Consider the following 13,209-nt stretch of genomic DNA (forward strand, 5'->3'; position numbering starts at 1 on the left):
AAGATCTTGTACAGCTGGTTTTTGTTAAGTCGACACTGAAAGTACAAAGCTGGATTGTTTACGTTCCTCAAACTGTAAAAGTCTGTCTGTCTGAACAGAGTATTTGATAGTAACGTAAAAGTCGTCGCTATTTTTATTTTTGGCTCATTTTTCACATTCAGGTTTTAACCATTGTGTAGAATAAAAATCCAAAACAGGAAACCCCTTTAGAAAAAACTCATCAGCTGTCCGACTGTCAGCTCTTTATCTCCAGCGAGGCTTTAGAGCTGACAGTGGAACAGGAGAGAATATCCAAATGAAAGCTGCAGCTTCCTGCCTGCCGCTGCCCGGGAGTCCTCGTCACATCCCCCCCCCCCCCCCCCCCCCCCCCCCGCTGACATGCACGTCGCTGTCTGAATCCGGGGGTGACATCGATTATTCATGCAGCAAGTGCAGCCGCCCCCCCTCCCGTGCTGACATGAGCATCGCTCGCTGGAGCCGATTAATTGGCAGCAGAATGAGGGAAGACGAGGGGGAGGCTGGAACCGAGAGAACGGCCGCTCTGCTCCGGAGCAGCAGTTCGGATGACCGCTGAGGCCTGACCGGCAGATCTGAAGGGAACGTCCCACATCTATTATTTAACCTCCTCCAGTCAGGAATCTCCTCCAGGAAGATGACCACGCACTACCCCCGGCAGGACTTCACCTCCAAGGCCGTGAACGGCGGCGAGAAGAAGCTGCCTCAGGTAAACCTGCAGGAGTCCATCGCCCACCTTCACCCGCTGCAGCGCCAACACGCCATCGAGCTGCACCGGCAGCAGCAGCAACAACAGCAACCAAACCGGCCGCAGGTTCAGGCGACTTTGTCCACGTTTACCGCCTGCACCGTCCCGGGATCCTGTCGAGCTCGCAGTCGGTTCCTCAACCTGCGCGATAGCGTCAAGAAAAGCCCGACGAAGAGCACGGCCAAAGTGGTGAGCAGCCGGACGGAGATCCCCTGGGTGCCGTTCGCCTTCAGCAAGGTACTTCAGCAGCGACGACGTGGTCAGTTTGGTGCTTTAGATCCACCACCGCCCAGTTTAGAGGTTAGATGAGGACCTACAGGGGTGGATGAAGTCCTGATACAGGATTCATTCATTAGAGGAATTAAGGATCGGTGCTGAGTTGTACCAAAAACTTAGCAACAGTCCATTTCTAAGGGAACTGGTCTTTGTGGGACTGAGGTGCATCGAAAAGTACCAATGTTCTTAGCAGCTGATTTGAGTCAAAAAGTTGCCAATGAAAATCAGATTCAGAGTCTTTTACAAAACTTGGACTCAACATTTTGCCACTTTAGCTTCCTTGGATTCATAAAATGCATATCTTGCTACGGTGCTTGTTAAAGTTGAGCATTTCTGAAAGAAAACTGTCAGACTTCTATCCTTTAAAGCCCAAAGCAGGCTCTGGACGTTTTTTTGAGACAGAATTTAGAAATGTCTTCTGTCTGTAGGACACCGTTGGAAAGTTTCTCCTATGACCATATTATATGTCTTCTGACTCTGAAAATTGGAAATCTAACAGTTGTTTGTGCCTGTGTAGATTCTCAGTCATCCTGGTCATGGTATTCCCATCAACTGGATGTCTCTTGGAGGTTCTTGAAGACATTTCACATCTCTAGGTAGAGGTAAAGCGTCTTCCAGAACCTCCAAGAGACGTCCAGTTGATTTCTACTGAAGCTCCTGCGGACAGTTGTTTGTGTTTTTACGGTTTCTTTTTGCAGATTTTTTGTATAACACGCTTTAGTATTTGTGGTTGAACATTGTTTCTCCATGATGAAGCATCTAAAGGTTGTACTTGAAGTCATGGATGTTGTAAAGGAGTTTTGTTGTCGTTGTGACCTCCAACCCTTGCCGTTGCTGGTGATTCGTCTGGTGGGAATATCAACGCTGAATAACGTGTTCGGTGGTGTGTCAGGAAGTCCCGGTTGAGTTACTACAGCGTGTCACGTTAAGGAGAATCAATACCGATCGTGTGAACCGTTGTCATGAAACCAAACCCTCGATCTTCCACTCCCATGTTTATGTTCGTCCCTCAAACTCACTGCAGCTTCCTGTTTTTATGAATGATTGAAAATTGTTGATTACCTTTGGAGTGCACTAATGTGAAGGACGAAACTGTAAACAGTAAAGTTTGACTGATACGTTAATTAGTGTCCAATCAGTTAATCTGTCGCTGCTACAATAATCAGAATCTGTGTTTATTTTGGATGGAAGTGAAGAATAATTGCCAAACATATACGTGGGGTTAATCCAAAGAGAGAAACACCAGAGAGAGTGTTTTTTTTTCATGTACTTATTTATTTTTATAAAGGAATGTGTACCTCATTGTTGTTCTATCAGGTGCTGCTTTTATTCTCATGTTATTGTCATTTTGTCAGAACAAAATCTCCTACAAGTTTGGGTTTAATGAAGTTCGTGTCCTGTCTTAGCTTATTTTATCTTAACTCAGCTTTTCCTAGCTTAGCTTATTTTAGGTTATCTTATCTTATTTTACTTATCTCAGCTTAGCTTAAATTTATTTTGTCTTATCACATCTTAGCTTAGCATATCTTAGGTTATCTTATCACATCTTAGCTTAACTTACTCTAGCTTAGCTTATCTTAGGTTATCTTATTTCGTTTTATCTTAGGTTATCTTATCTCATCTTATCACATCTTAGCTTAATTCATCTCATCTTAGCTTAGCTTAGCTTGTCTCGGGTGATCTTATCTTAGCTTATCGTTGCTTATCCAAGCTTTGCTTATCTTAGGTTGTCCTATCTCATCCCATCTTAGCTTAGCTTAGAATCAGACCTTTATTGTGACCTCTAGCTGTGTAAATTGATCAATTCTTTAAAAAAAATATCTAAAAATAATAGTAATGATTTGTGTGGACATATAACTGATGTAACTTTTGGTTTTTACACTCTGAGATATCCATTATCAGTTTGGCTGTAATGTTAATCGTCTTTCTGATCAATTATTCATCTTTTCATTTGTAAATTGTCATTCGTGGAAGTTATGTGATGAGTTCAGGTCGTCTGTTTTGTCCAGAAACCAAAGAAACTCATTTTGCTGATAGAAAAAGGTTAAAGACTTACATGTTACAGCAGTTTAGATACAAATTAGTAATAATTACAACTGTTGTGTCATAAGGGTTAAAAAATAAAGATATAATAAGATTTATGTTTACATTTCACGTGTTTATCATATGTAGAGGTATGGCATGATGGGAAATGTAGGGCACAAAGCAGAAAATAGTCACATCTGTTTGGTATTTATGTTCAATTAAAACCTTCAGAACAGTTAAAGCTGTCCAATCCTCTGATGTCTAATTGATTAATGGACCAGCAGGAGTCGGTTTGTTTCAAAGATCCTGTGTGAATGGGAGTGCTCACTCTCCGCCGTCAGTCTGGATGAGTTAAAACATGAACTCTGTCGTGTTCGTTGAACCGCTTTCGTGTCTTTTGGGAACAATTAGGGCTGGCTGTGAACGGCTTTCCGAGCGGCGCTGCAGAAGTAGGGCTGGCGGATCGAAGCGGTCGATGGGCGCGCGGCTAATTTTAGCGCCTGTTGGTTTTCCATAACAACAATTAAGCCTCTTCGAAACACGGCAACGCTTCCAGCCGGCGGCTTCACCGGGTCCTGCTGTTGCATAATAGAGGTCAGAGCGTTGGAGGCTTCGGATCGCTGCTCTTTATCGCGGTTTTATGTCTGAGCGGGATTTAGAAGGTGGTGCAACTCTGGAAAGGTTCTAAAGGAGAAAAAAAGTATATTTAAGAAAGTGTTTAAATTACATAAATTACAGACAAAAATCAAATTTTTTAAATTCATTTTTTTTCATCGTTTTTATTGGTGTGAGAAGTTAAATGTCTGACATTTCTAGATTTAAATAGAATTTTTTTTATTTGAAAAGTTTGGAAGTAGAGTGGTCTAATCCACCTTCCGTAATTTTTGAGAAAAATGGGTTCAAAGTTTTGTGTTTTCTAGAATAATCTAACATTCCACTGTAATATTATATTTGGGTTGTGGGTTAGATCACTCTGACACTAAAATGTAGACCATAAAATATGACAAAAATGATATAAAACTCAGTTTGGACTCTTTGTGGGTTTGACCACTCTGCTTCTAAACCCCTCAAATAAGCTGCATTGTTAGCTGCTTTCTATGATTTTACCTGTACTTCTACCTGTGTCTTTCAGTGTTTTTTTTAATTGGTGTGTAGTTAGCTGTTTCTACGACTTTACCAATGTAGTTAGCGTCTTTTTAATGCCATAGCTGTGTACTTAGCCGTTTTCTATTACTGTAGCTGCATTGTTAGCGTCTTTCTATAACTTCAGCTTTGTAATTAGCTGTTTTTAAGTTCATTTAGATATGTAGTTTGCGTCTTTCTTTGTCTTTGGCTATGCAGTTAGCTTCTTTCTACAACTTTAGATATGTAGTTTGCTTCTTTCTATAATTTCAGCTGTGTAGTTAGTTTCTTTCTATGACTTAGGCACATTGTTAGCTTCTTAAATAAAGCTGTGTAGTGAGTTGTTTTTCTATGACTTAAGGGTTTGGAAGTAAGTCAGGGGGCACCATGACTAAGACTCCTGTAGTTGTTGATGACCTCCAGCTAGATTTAGGATGAATTATATCTGCCTTTCTTTATCTCTGACACATTTAACCAACTTGATTTTCAGTCTCGTCTTATGTGTCTGTTGACTTAAACAGTTTGATGATCACCTGTTATCGATTATTGATTATCGGTTGAGGGAATTAGTCAAAATTTGCGTCCCTGCAAACGTGAAACAATTGGATTCACAATAATCTTGGAAAAGATAAGAAAAAAGCAGTTTCACCAGCATGCTGAATGTCATCTGCTGCCTTCAGTGGTATTGATTGATTATTGATTGGTAACACAGTTAAGAAATTGTTGTAGCCTAGATTTGTGTTGCTGTGACACACATTACCAAAAAACGTTTGCTGTGTTTTCGCTAATATTTTGATTAACTGTCCGGGTCCTCGTATACCGAGGGGTCCTGGGGGCGCCGTTCTTTGACCCTCTGTGCTGTCGGCTCAGATTGAAATGTCTGCTTCTGACTAAAAGGACATCCGGCCCGCTGCACCGAGGGGACGGAGGATTTAGCTTGTAGTCGGAGGTCACAGCGTCGTTTTAATCCTCCCAGCAGCAGATGGGAGAGCCGCTGTCAGTCACACGCTGTCTGCTCCGCAATTGGCCGACCTCTAAGCTCCGCCCGGCCGCCACCTCGACGCGACCGAAACGAACGCTCCCGTCGGTGAACATCCTGCTGCTGTTTGTCTGCAGAAAGATTTTTAATGTTTATTCCACATTTTTGAGCATGAACATGAAGACAGGTCAGATTTCTGCAGATTAACACCGTAATGTAATTCTAAAACCCTAAATAAAAACAGCAGAACTCGTCCTTTCTGATGATAAAAGCTGCTTTTCTCCTCAATTTAACAATATTTCTTCATTAAGTGGATTTGCTTGTCATTACAACAGATTTTAGATTACCTCGCTTTGATTTTCTGATTATTTCTCTCTAACTCTGAGTGCTTATTTCTTTATTTTTAAGTTTCCAACCATCATGATGTTGACAGAATCCAGACAGTCTCTCCTCGACACAGTTATGAAAAAATAATTCAACCGCCAGCAGTTTATGATGAGATATGTCTGAAAATACAATTTCAAACCATAAAATGAAGTTTTTACCTGATAGAAACGCTAATATAGAAAACCTGTGAGTGGTATCGTATGAAGATATGAAGAGACGAGCTTAAAGTGATTAATTTAACCCTAAAATAGCCTCATAGATTCAAACTAAAATTAAATATTTAGAGACTAAAGGTGTTCAGGCTTCTTTTGTGTCAGTAGAGAAGGTTCATCAGGACCTAAAATGATGAGTTCAGGTCGTCTGTTTGGTCTAAAAACTAAAGAAACTCATTTTGTTGTGATAAAAAACAAACATAAAGATACATTTTTGGTGATCAACGTGTAAAAAAAGCAACATTTTCATACAGTAAAATATATTTTTACTTGATATAATCTCCTGTGATCAAACTCCACCTGACTGGCACCTCAGCACCACCGAAACAAACGTCCTGAACGTCCACATGCACCAACATCCTCCTTCTGCTGCTCTTCATCCTCCTCCTCCTCCTCTTCCTCCCCGTCTTCCTCCTCCTCTTCTTCCTCCTCTTCTTCATCCTCCTCTGACCTCCTCCTCCTCTTCTTCAGGCCGAGGCTCCTCCCTCCTCCTCTCCATTAATCCCCGTGATCCCAATCCCTCCAATCCCGGCAGAGACCGCCGTCATCCCTCCGACGTCACAGGTTTTTTTTTTTTATTTGATCTTTTGTGATAAATTGTGTTTGTTTTTTGGTTCTCCTTCCACTTGTGTCTCCCTCCCTGCTCCTCCTCCTCCCTGCTCTTCCGTCCATCCATCCATGCATCCATCTGCAGATGTTTTGTTGCTGCTTGTTGCCGTCCAGCTGTGGCTCTGATGAGCAGATTAGAGAGGATTCCTGGTTTTCAGATCCCATCTGGCAGAGACTGGATCCAGATCTAGAGGAGGAGAACCCAGAAGAACCCAGGACCTCCCTCTTTGTTTTTATTTAGATTTTATTTAATTAGATCTTCGGGGCTTCATGCTTCAGCGTTGCGTCTTCTGCAGCGTGAAATGCCGCCATGTACGTAGCGCTAATCGCTAATCTGTGCTCAGATCCAGCGTAGCAGCATGAGGACCGTGAGTGTCGGCAGGAAGGGAGGATGCTCAGGTTTGTTTTTGTTTATCTTTTGTTTTTATTTATCTCCTCTCTTCTGTCCTCAGGCCAACCCTCCGCCCGTAGTGGTCAACACCGACAGCCTGGACACGCCTCCATACGTGAGTTTTTCACGAATGTGCTTCAAAAAATGTGGGTTTTTTTCAACACTGTGAGCTCATTTTCCACTGCCCCGTTTCAGAGAGTTTTCAGGTGAACTACAGGCAGTGGAAACACCGCCTGCAGTTCATCTGAAAACTCTCTGAATTTTCCTCACCTCACCGTCGGTCACAGACGAGTCATAAACGGCTTTTTATTTGTGTCGGGGAGCTCAGAATTTTTAGCTTTTTACAGAACCTGGTTTTAGAAAACAGAAAAAATAAGTAGAAAAGCTAAAAATGTAAAAATGATAGAATTAACAAATATATTTTTGAATATTTTTTTCATTTTTGTCGTTTTCTGTTTTGTTTTTTTTGCTTTCTGTTGTTTATATTGTTATTTGTGTAATTTGTGTCGTTTTTTACTCATTTTTGGTCCAATTTTTGTCGGTTTGTCTTGTTTTTGTTGCTTTCTGTATCATTTGTATTGTTTGTTGTTTTTTGTCTAATTTGTTTATTTGTTTTTTTGTTGCTTTCTATTTATATTGTTTTTTGGTCTGTTTTATATCAGTTTATGTCTTGTTTTTGTTGATTTCTCTGTTGTTTATGTTGTTTTTTTTGCCTCTTTTGTGTCGGTTTATGTCTTGTTTTCGGTGCTTTCTGCTGTTTCTTTAAATTGTTTTTCGTCTATTTGTTTCAGTTTGTGCTGGCTTATATCAGTTTATGTCTTGTTTTTGTTGTTCTTGTTGTTTCTGTTGTTTGTATTGTGTTTTTTGTCTCGTTTGTTTTGTTTAATGGGTTCATGTGTTGTTTTTATTGATTTTTGTTCTGGCTTTTGCCATTTTGTGTCTCGTTTTTGGTGTTTTTTTGTCTCGTTTGTGTCATTTTAATTCTTGTTTTTGTTGCTTTCTGGGTTTTTTTTTTATCGAATTTGTTCTGTTTTTTGTCATTTTATGTCTCGTTTCTCTTGCTTGCTTTGTTGTATTTATAGTTTTTAGTCATTTCTGTCATTTTTTGTCTTTTTGTACTTTATGTGTTGCTTTTATTGATTTTTGGTTATGTTTACTCATGTTTTTTGTCATTTTGTGTCTTGTTTTTGTTGTTGTTTTTTGATGCTTGTTTGTCTTGTTTGTATCATTTTGTGTCTTCTTGTTTTGTACTCTGTGTTGTTCATTTTTCGTCTGTTTTTTGTCATTTTGTGTCTCGTTTTTGTTGTCTGTCGTTGTTTTTTATTGTTTTTTGTCCCGTTTGTATCAGTTTGTGTCTTGTTTGTGTTGTTTTCTGTGTCATGTTTGTAGTTTTGTGTTCATCTACGTGTTGTTTTTGCTGCTGTCTGTGTTGTTTCTAGCATTTTTTAGTCTTATATTTCCACGTACTACAGACACTGAGCAGCTGTAGGAAGATGTTTCATCATGCTGTGTTTATTTTATTCATCCAGTAGCTTTGATTTTCAGCTCTAATCTGTGGAACACTGCCTGCAGTTCAACCTAAACACTACAAATCTTCCATTTGTGCATTAATTTCCAGGACACTGACACTTTGATAAATGAATATCCAGATTATAGACTCTTAGATGCATTAATATTCAGGTTATTAACCCTTTGGTGCTTTGGTATCCATATTTTCTATTTTCACGCTTTGACGTGTTAATGTCCAGGTTTTTCAAACTTTGTTACATGGATGTTGACATTTTGACACTTTAGAACCTTAATTTCCAGGTTTTTCCCACTTTACTGTCTTAAAATAAGGGTTATAGACAATTTAGTACATTAGTATCCAGATTATAATCACTTTAATGTGTTAATATGCAGGTTTTTGATATTTTGGTGTGTTTATAGCCGCGTTTTTGATATTTTAATGCAATAATATGCAGGTTTTTGACATGTTGGTGCATTAATATCCCAGTTTTTGATATTTTGGTGTCTTAGTATTCAGGTTCTGCAAATTTTGGAACATTAATATCCAGATTTTTGTTATTTTGGTGCGTTAATACATATATGTTTATATATTTTGCAATGTTAATATTCATTTTTTTTGATACTTTGGTGCATTAATATTGAGTGTAGTGGTACTTTGATGCATAAATATCCAAGTTTTTAATATTTTAGTGTTTTAATATTTAAGTTTTGAACATTTTGGGACTTTAATATCCAGATTTTAGTTTTTTGGGTGCGTTTATATTCAGATTTTTTTGTATTTTACTGTGTCAATATCCAGGTTTTGATATTTTGGTGCGTAAATAATTGAGGGTAATGGTACTTTAATGCGTTAATGTCCAGGTTTTTGACATTTTGGTGCATTTATGTCGAGGGTAATGGTACTTTAATGCATTAATATTCAGATTTTGACACATTGATACAATAATCAGAAAACTGACACCCTGACAAACATCCTAACCGACCAGTTTACTGTGGGATTGTTTAACATTTTCAATAATCACTCCATGTTTTCTTTCGTACTTGTTGATCGTCTTAAAACTGAACTTTTACCAAAATGGTTTCATCCTGAACATGCGACTGATATCAGAATTATTCCGTTACTATAGCCGAGTATTTTTCCTGTTCTGTTAATCAGACGAAGCTAAATGAGTGCCAATGTTACTGTTTTTCTGTTTGTTTGTTTTTTTGAGGCGACAGCAGCCCTGATTTTTGGCCGTCGTTTCACCAATCGAAGCCAAATGTTGGTTTGTTGCTTTCGGGATCTGCTGCTCCGTCAGTTTCACCAAACACCTCACAGAATTCCCTCCTCAGGACTCGTCCAACTCTTAAACTTCACATTTTTACCGTCCAACAAACAGAGCGTCTGATCCAGAGTTAATGAAGGCGTTTTCTGTCCATGAGGAGGTGAATCTCTGCGGTTTCCTGACCTGATGTGACTCCGTTAGAAATAAGAAGCCGGCTCAACGTCTTTCTCTTAACGTCTCTGAAAATTAAGCTTCTGAGTCGAGGATCTCGGCCAACGTCTCCAGACTGTTTTAATCTCTAATTTCACTTGGACCGCTCCGCTGCCAGAAACAAGTCGGCAGCTTTTACCTCAAGACAAAGTTGAAAAGTTGAAAGTTTCTGGAATCCTCCTTAATTTTGATGTGCAAAAATCAAAAAACCTTCACTTAAAGGCTGATTTCAGGTTTATTTCCATCTCATATATTTACCTTGAATGTGTCTTTGGGCTGATTTCAAACTTTTTACACTTTAAATGCAGAGATTTAGGAAAAGGAGTGACATAACCAAAGGAAGTGTCTTGTTCCATCAAGAGAATTAATTCCATCTGAGCAGAAATCTGTGTATTATTTTATAAAATGTCTAAACTCAACCATTTAAAGTAACTAAATTCTTTAAAAAGCAAAAAATTCAGTAAAATTTAGCGGAACTGAGAAGTCTTGCGTCACTGATCTATGACCAACAGTCGCATAACAAAAATTCAGCGAGTGTTTATGTTGAACTGCAGGCAGTGCATCAGCAAAATATTGGTTAAATTGGTACAACAATATCCAAATCTTTCATATTTTTGAGCAAAAATATCAACATTTTTGATGTTCTGGGTTGTTGATCTTTAAGTTTTTGATATTTTGGTGCCTTACTATCAGAATTTTTGAAAATTTGGTGCTTTATTACTCAGATATTTGATATTTTGTGGGGTTAATATCCAAGTTGTTGATATTTTGGTGCAATAATATCCACATTTTTGATAATTTGGTACAATAATATCAAAATTTTTGACATTTTGGAGCGTTAATATTCAGGTATTTCATTTTTTTGGTGCCTTAATATCTGATTTTTTTTATTTTTGGGGGCTTTAGTATCCACATTTTTGCTATTTCAATGTGTTAATATTTAAGGTTTTGATAATTTGGTACGATAATATCCATTTTTTAAAAATATTTTGGTTCAATAATATCCACATTTTCTATATTTTAATGCAATGATATTCAAGTTTTTGATAATTTGGTGCATTTTCATCATTTATGGCATCGATAATCAAACATTTTCATAAACTTTTGGTTGGTTTTTGATGTTTTTACTGAGTTCTCTCTTCTTCTTCATGGTTGTTCTGTTTCCACTGAGCCGCAGGACTTAAGATTGCAGTGAAAAATGAACCACAGTGAAGAAAAACAACCGAAACTTTCCTGTTTTGATGTTTTATTTGTGTTTTTTATTGTGTATAAATGAGCTGATGTTTTGTGTGTTTTTGTTGTGTATAAATGAGCTGATGTTTTGTGTGTTTTTGTTGTGTATAAATGAGCTGATGTTTTGTGTGTTTTTATTGTGTATAAATGAGCTGATGTTTTGTGTGTTTTTATTGTGTATAAATGAGCTGATGGATGTTTTGTGTGTTTTTGTTGTGTATAAATGAGCTGATGTTTTGTGTGTTTTTATTGTGTATAAATGAGCTGATGTTTTGTGTGTTTTTATTGTGTATAAATGAGCTGATGTTTTGTGTGTTTCTGTTGTGTATAAATGAGCTGATGTTTTGTGTGTTTCTGTTGTGTATAAATGAGCTGATGTTTTGTGTGTTTCTGTTGTGTATAAATGAGCTGATGTTTTGTGTGTTTTTATTGTGTATAAATGAGCTGATGTTTTGTGTGTTTCTGTTGTGTATAAATGAGCTGATGTTTTGTGTGTTTCTGTTGTGTATAAATGAGCTGATGTTTTGTGTGTTTCTGTTGTGTATAAATGAGCTGATGTTTTGTGTGTTTCTGTTGTGTATAAATGAGCTGATGTTTTGTGTGTTTCTGTTGTGTATAAATGAGCTGATGGGTGTTTTGTGTTCAGGTGAACGGGACGGAGGCTGACTATGAGTACGAGGAGATCACGCTGGAGAGGGTGAGACGGTTTATTTCTCTTTACGAGTTCAGAACTCAGATTAAAACTTTTAAACTCTGAAACCCTGCAGGTCTGTCGAGTCCAAACATCTTTTTTTGTGTGTGGAAATGAGGACAAAACTTCCTGATTCGTCTTTAATGCAGCTGCGTTTTAATCCTCCGCCTGCGGTATTATCTCCTACATTGTTCTCCTCCTTTTGTCTGATTCAGCCGCTCTGCTTCTTCAAGTGCAAATTATCGTCAGTGCAACGTAAATAAAAAAACGAATCTCTGCCAGATGAGTCCCGCTGGAGCTTTACCCGGCCTCGGGCTGAGGTTTGTAGAGTCGTTTCATCACCGAATTACGTCCTACATGTTTACCTGAAAACGAAGGTTCAAAAGTCCTTCAGGTGATTCTTTTCAATCTGGACACAGCAGCAAAATGTGGTTAAAATATTAAAATAAAAGCCCTGGTTTGGTCATTCTGACTGATTTATTATTATATTATTACATGTGGATCCATCCGCCAAAGAAAATAGTCCCTGAAATAAGAAACATGGATTCATCTGCTACAGAGAACAGTTCTTGAAATATCAAATATGAATCCATCCACTGCTGTAAATAGTCCCCAAAACAGCCAATATGGGATTCATCCGCCCCAGAAACGACAAATGTTGATCTGTCCGACACAGAAACTAGTTCCCAAAACAACAAATGTGGATCCATCTGTCACTAAATATAGAACCACCAAATGTGGATCCATCCGCTGCTGAAAATAGTCCTTAAAACATCCAATATGGGAATAATACCCACAGAAACAATAAATGTCAATCTATCCACCAATGAACATAGTCCTCAAAATGCCTAATATGGTGTTCTTCTTCCACAGAAACACCAAATGTGGATCCATCCACCACTGAAAATAGTCCCCAAAACAACAAATGCACAATTTCTTCCTGTTTGTTTGATTTTTAAAATGATTTTTGACTAAATATTCTGCATTAAATCAACACATTCTTAATTAAAAACTCTTTTTTACAGCTGGTTTAAACATGGGATGTCCTGTTACCAATGATATTTTAGCTGATTAGAATCAGTACAAACCTCACCCTGATCCTTTAGTTATGTACGCTGTCGTATAAGATTCATTCATTTGGATATAGTTTTTAATAATTCTGCATTTTTAATCAACATTTGTGTAATTTATAGAACAAATTGACGTTTTGTTTTAAGCCACAAACCGGTTGTTGATGTTGGAGGTCATTAAGTGTGACAGAAGTCTTTGTCATGGTGCCTCTTGGCTGTTATTTGTTCATTTGCTGCGTCTTCAAGTTTTTGTTCGTCCTAACCGTGTCGTTTGTTTTGTCGTGGTTTCCAGGGAAACTCGGGCCTCGGCTTCAGCATCGCCGGCGGCACCGACAACCCCCACATCGGTGAAGACCCCAGCATCTTCATCACCAAAGTCATCCCCGGAGGAGCCGCCGCTCAGGACGGACGCCTCAGGTGGAGTCTGAGGAGATTTTAGCGAAATTCAGACGATTTCAGCGTTTTTA

The 13,209-nt window shown here is 38.4% G+C and overlaps 1 protein-coding gene across 19 annotated transcripts in view; it reads left to right on the top strand.

Moving 5' to 3' along the window:
- The window catches only part of dlg1b (discs large MAGUK scaffold protein 1b), a 156,438-nt gene that overhangs the window by 110,457 nt on the left and 32,772 nt on the right, over positions 1-13,209 (top strand). For 11 of the 19 annotated variants that reach the window (XM_051953004.1, XM_051953005.1, XM_051953012.1 and 8 more), the window contains 4 exons: positions 6,236-6,328; positions 6,826-6,879; positions 11,628-11,678; positions 13,035-13,159. In XM_051953004.1, coding sequence (XP_051808964.1) covers positions 6,236-6,328; positions 6,826-6,879; positions 11,628-11,678; positions 13,035-13,159 — 323 coding nt within the window. Of the gene's footprint in view, positions 1-6,235; positions 6,329-6,717; positions 6,742-6,825; positions 6,880-11,627; positions 11,679-13,034; positions 13,160-13,209 lie in introns of those variants that run through there. The other 8 variants (XM_051953008.1, XM_051953015.1, XM_051953019.1 and 5 more) reach the window with 2 other exon arrangements.

The sequence above is a fragment of the Acanthochromis polyacanthus genome, chromosome 9 (genome assembly GCF_021347895.1).
Source record: "Acanthochromis polyacanthus isolate Apoly-LR-REF ecotype Palm Island chromosome 9, KAUST_Apoly_ChrSc, whole genome shotgun sequence".
Taxonomy (NCBI): Eukaryota; Metazoa; Chordata; class Actinopteri; family Pomacentridae; genus Acanthochromis; species Acanthochromis polyacanthus.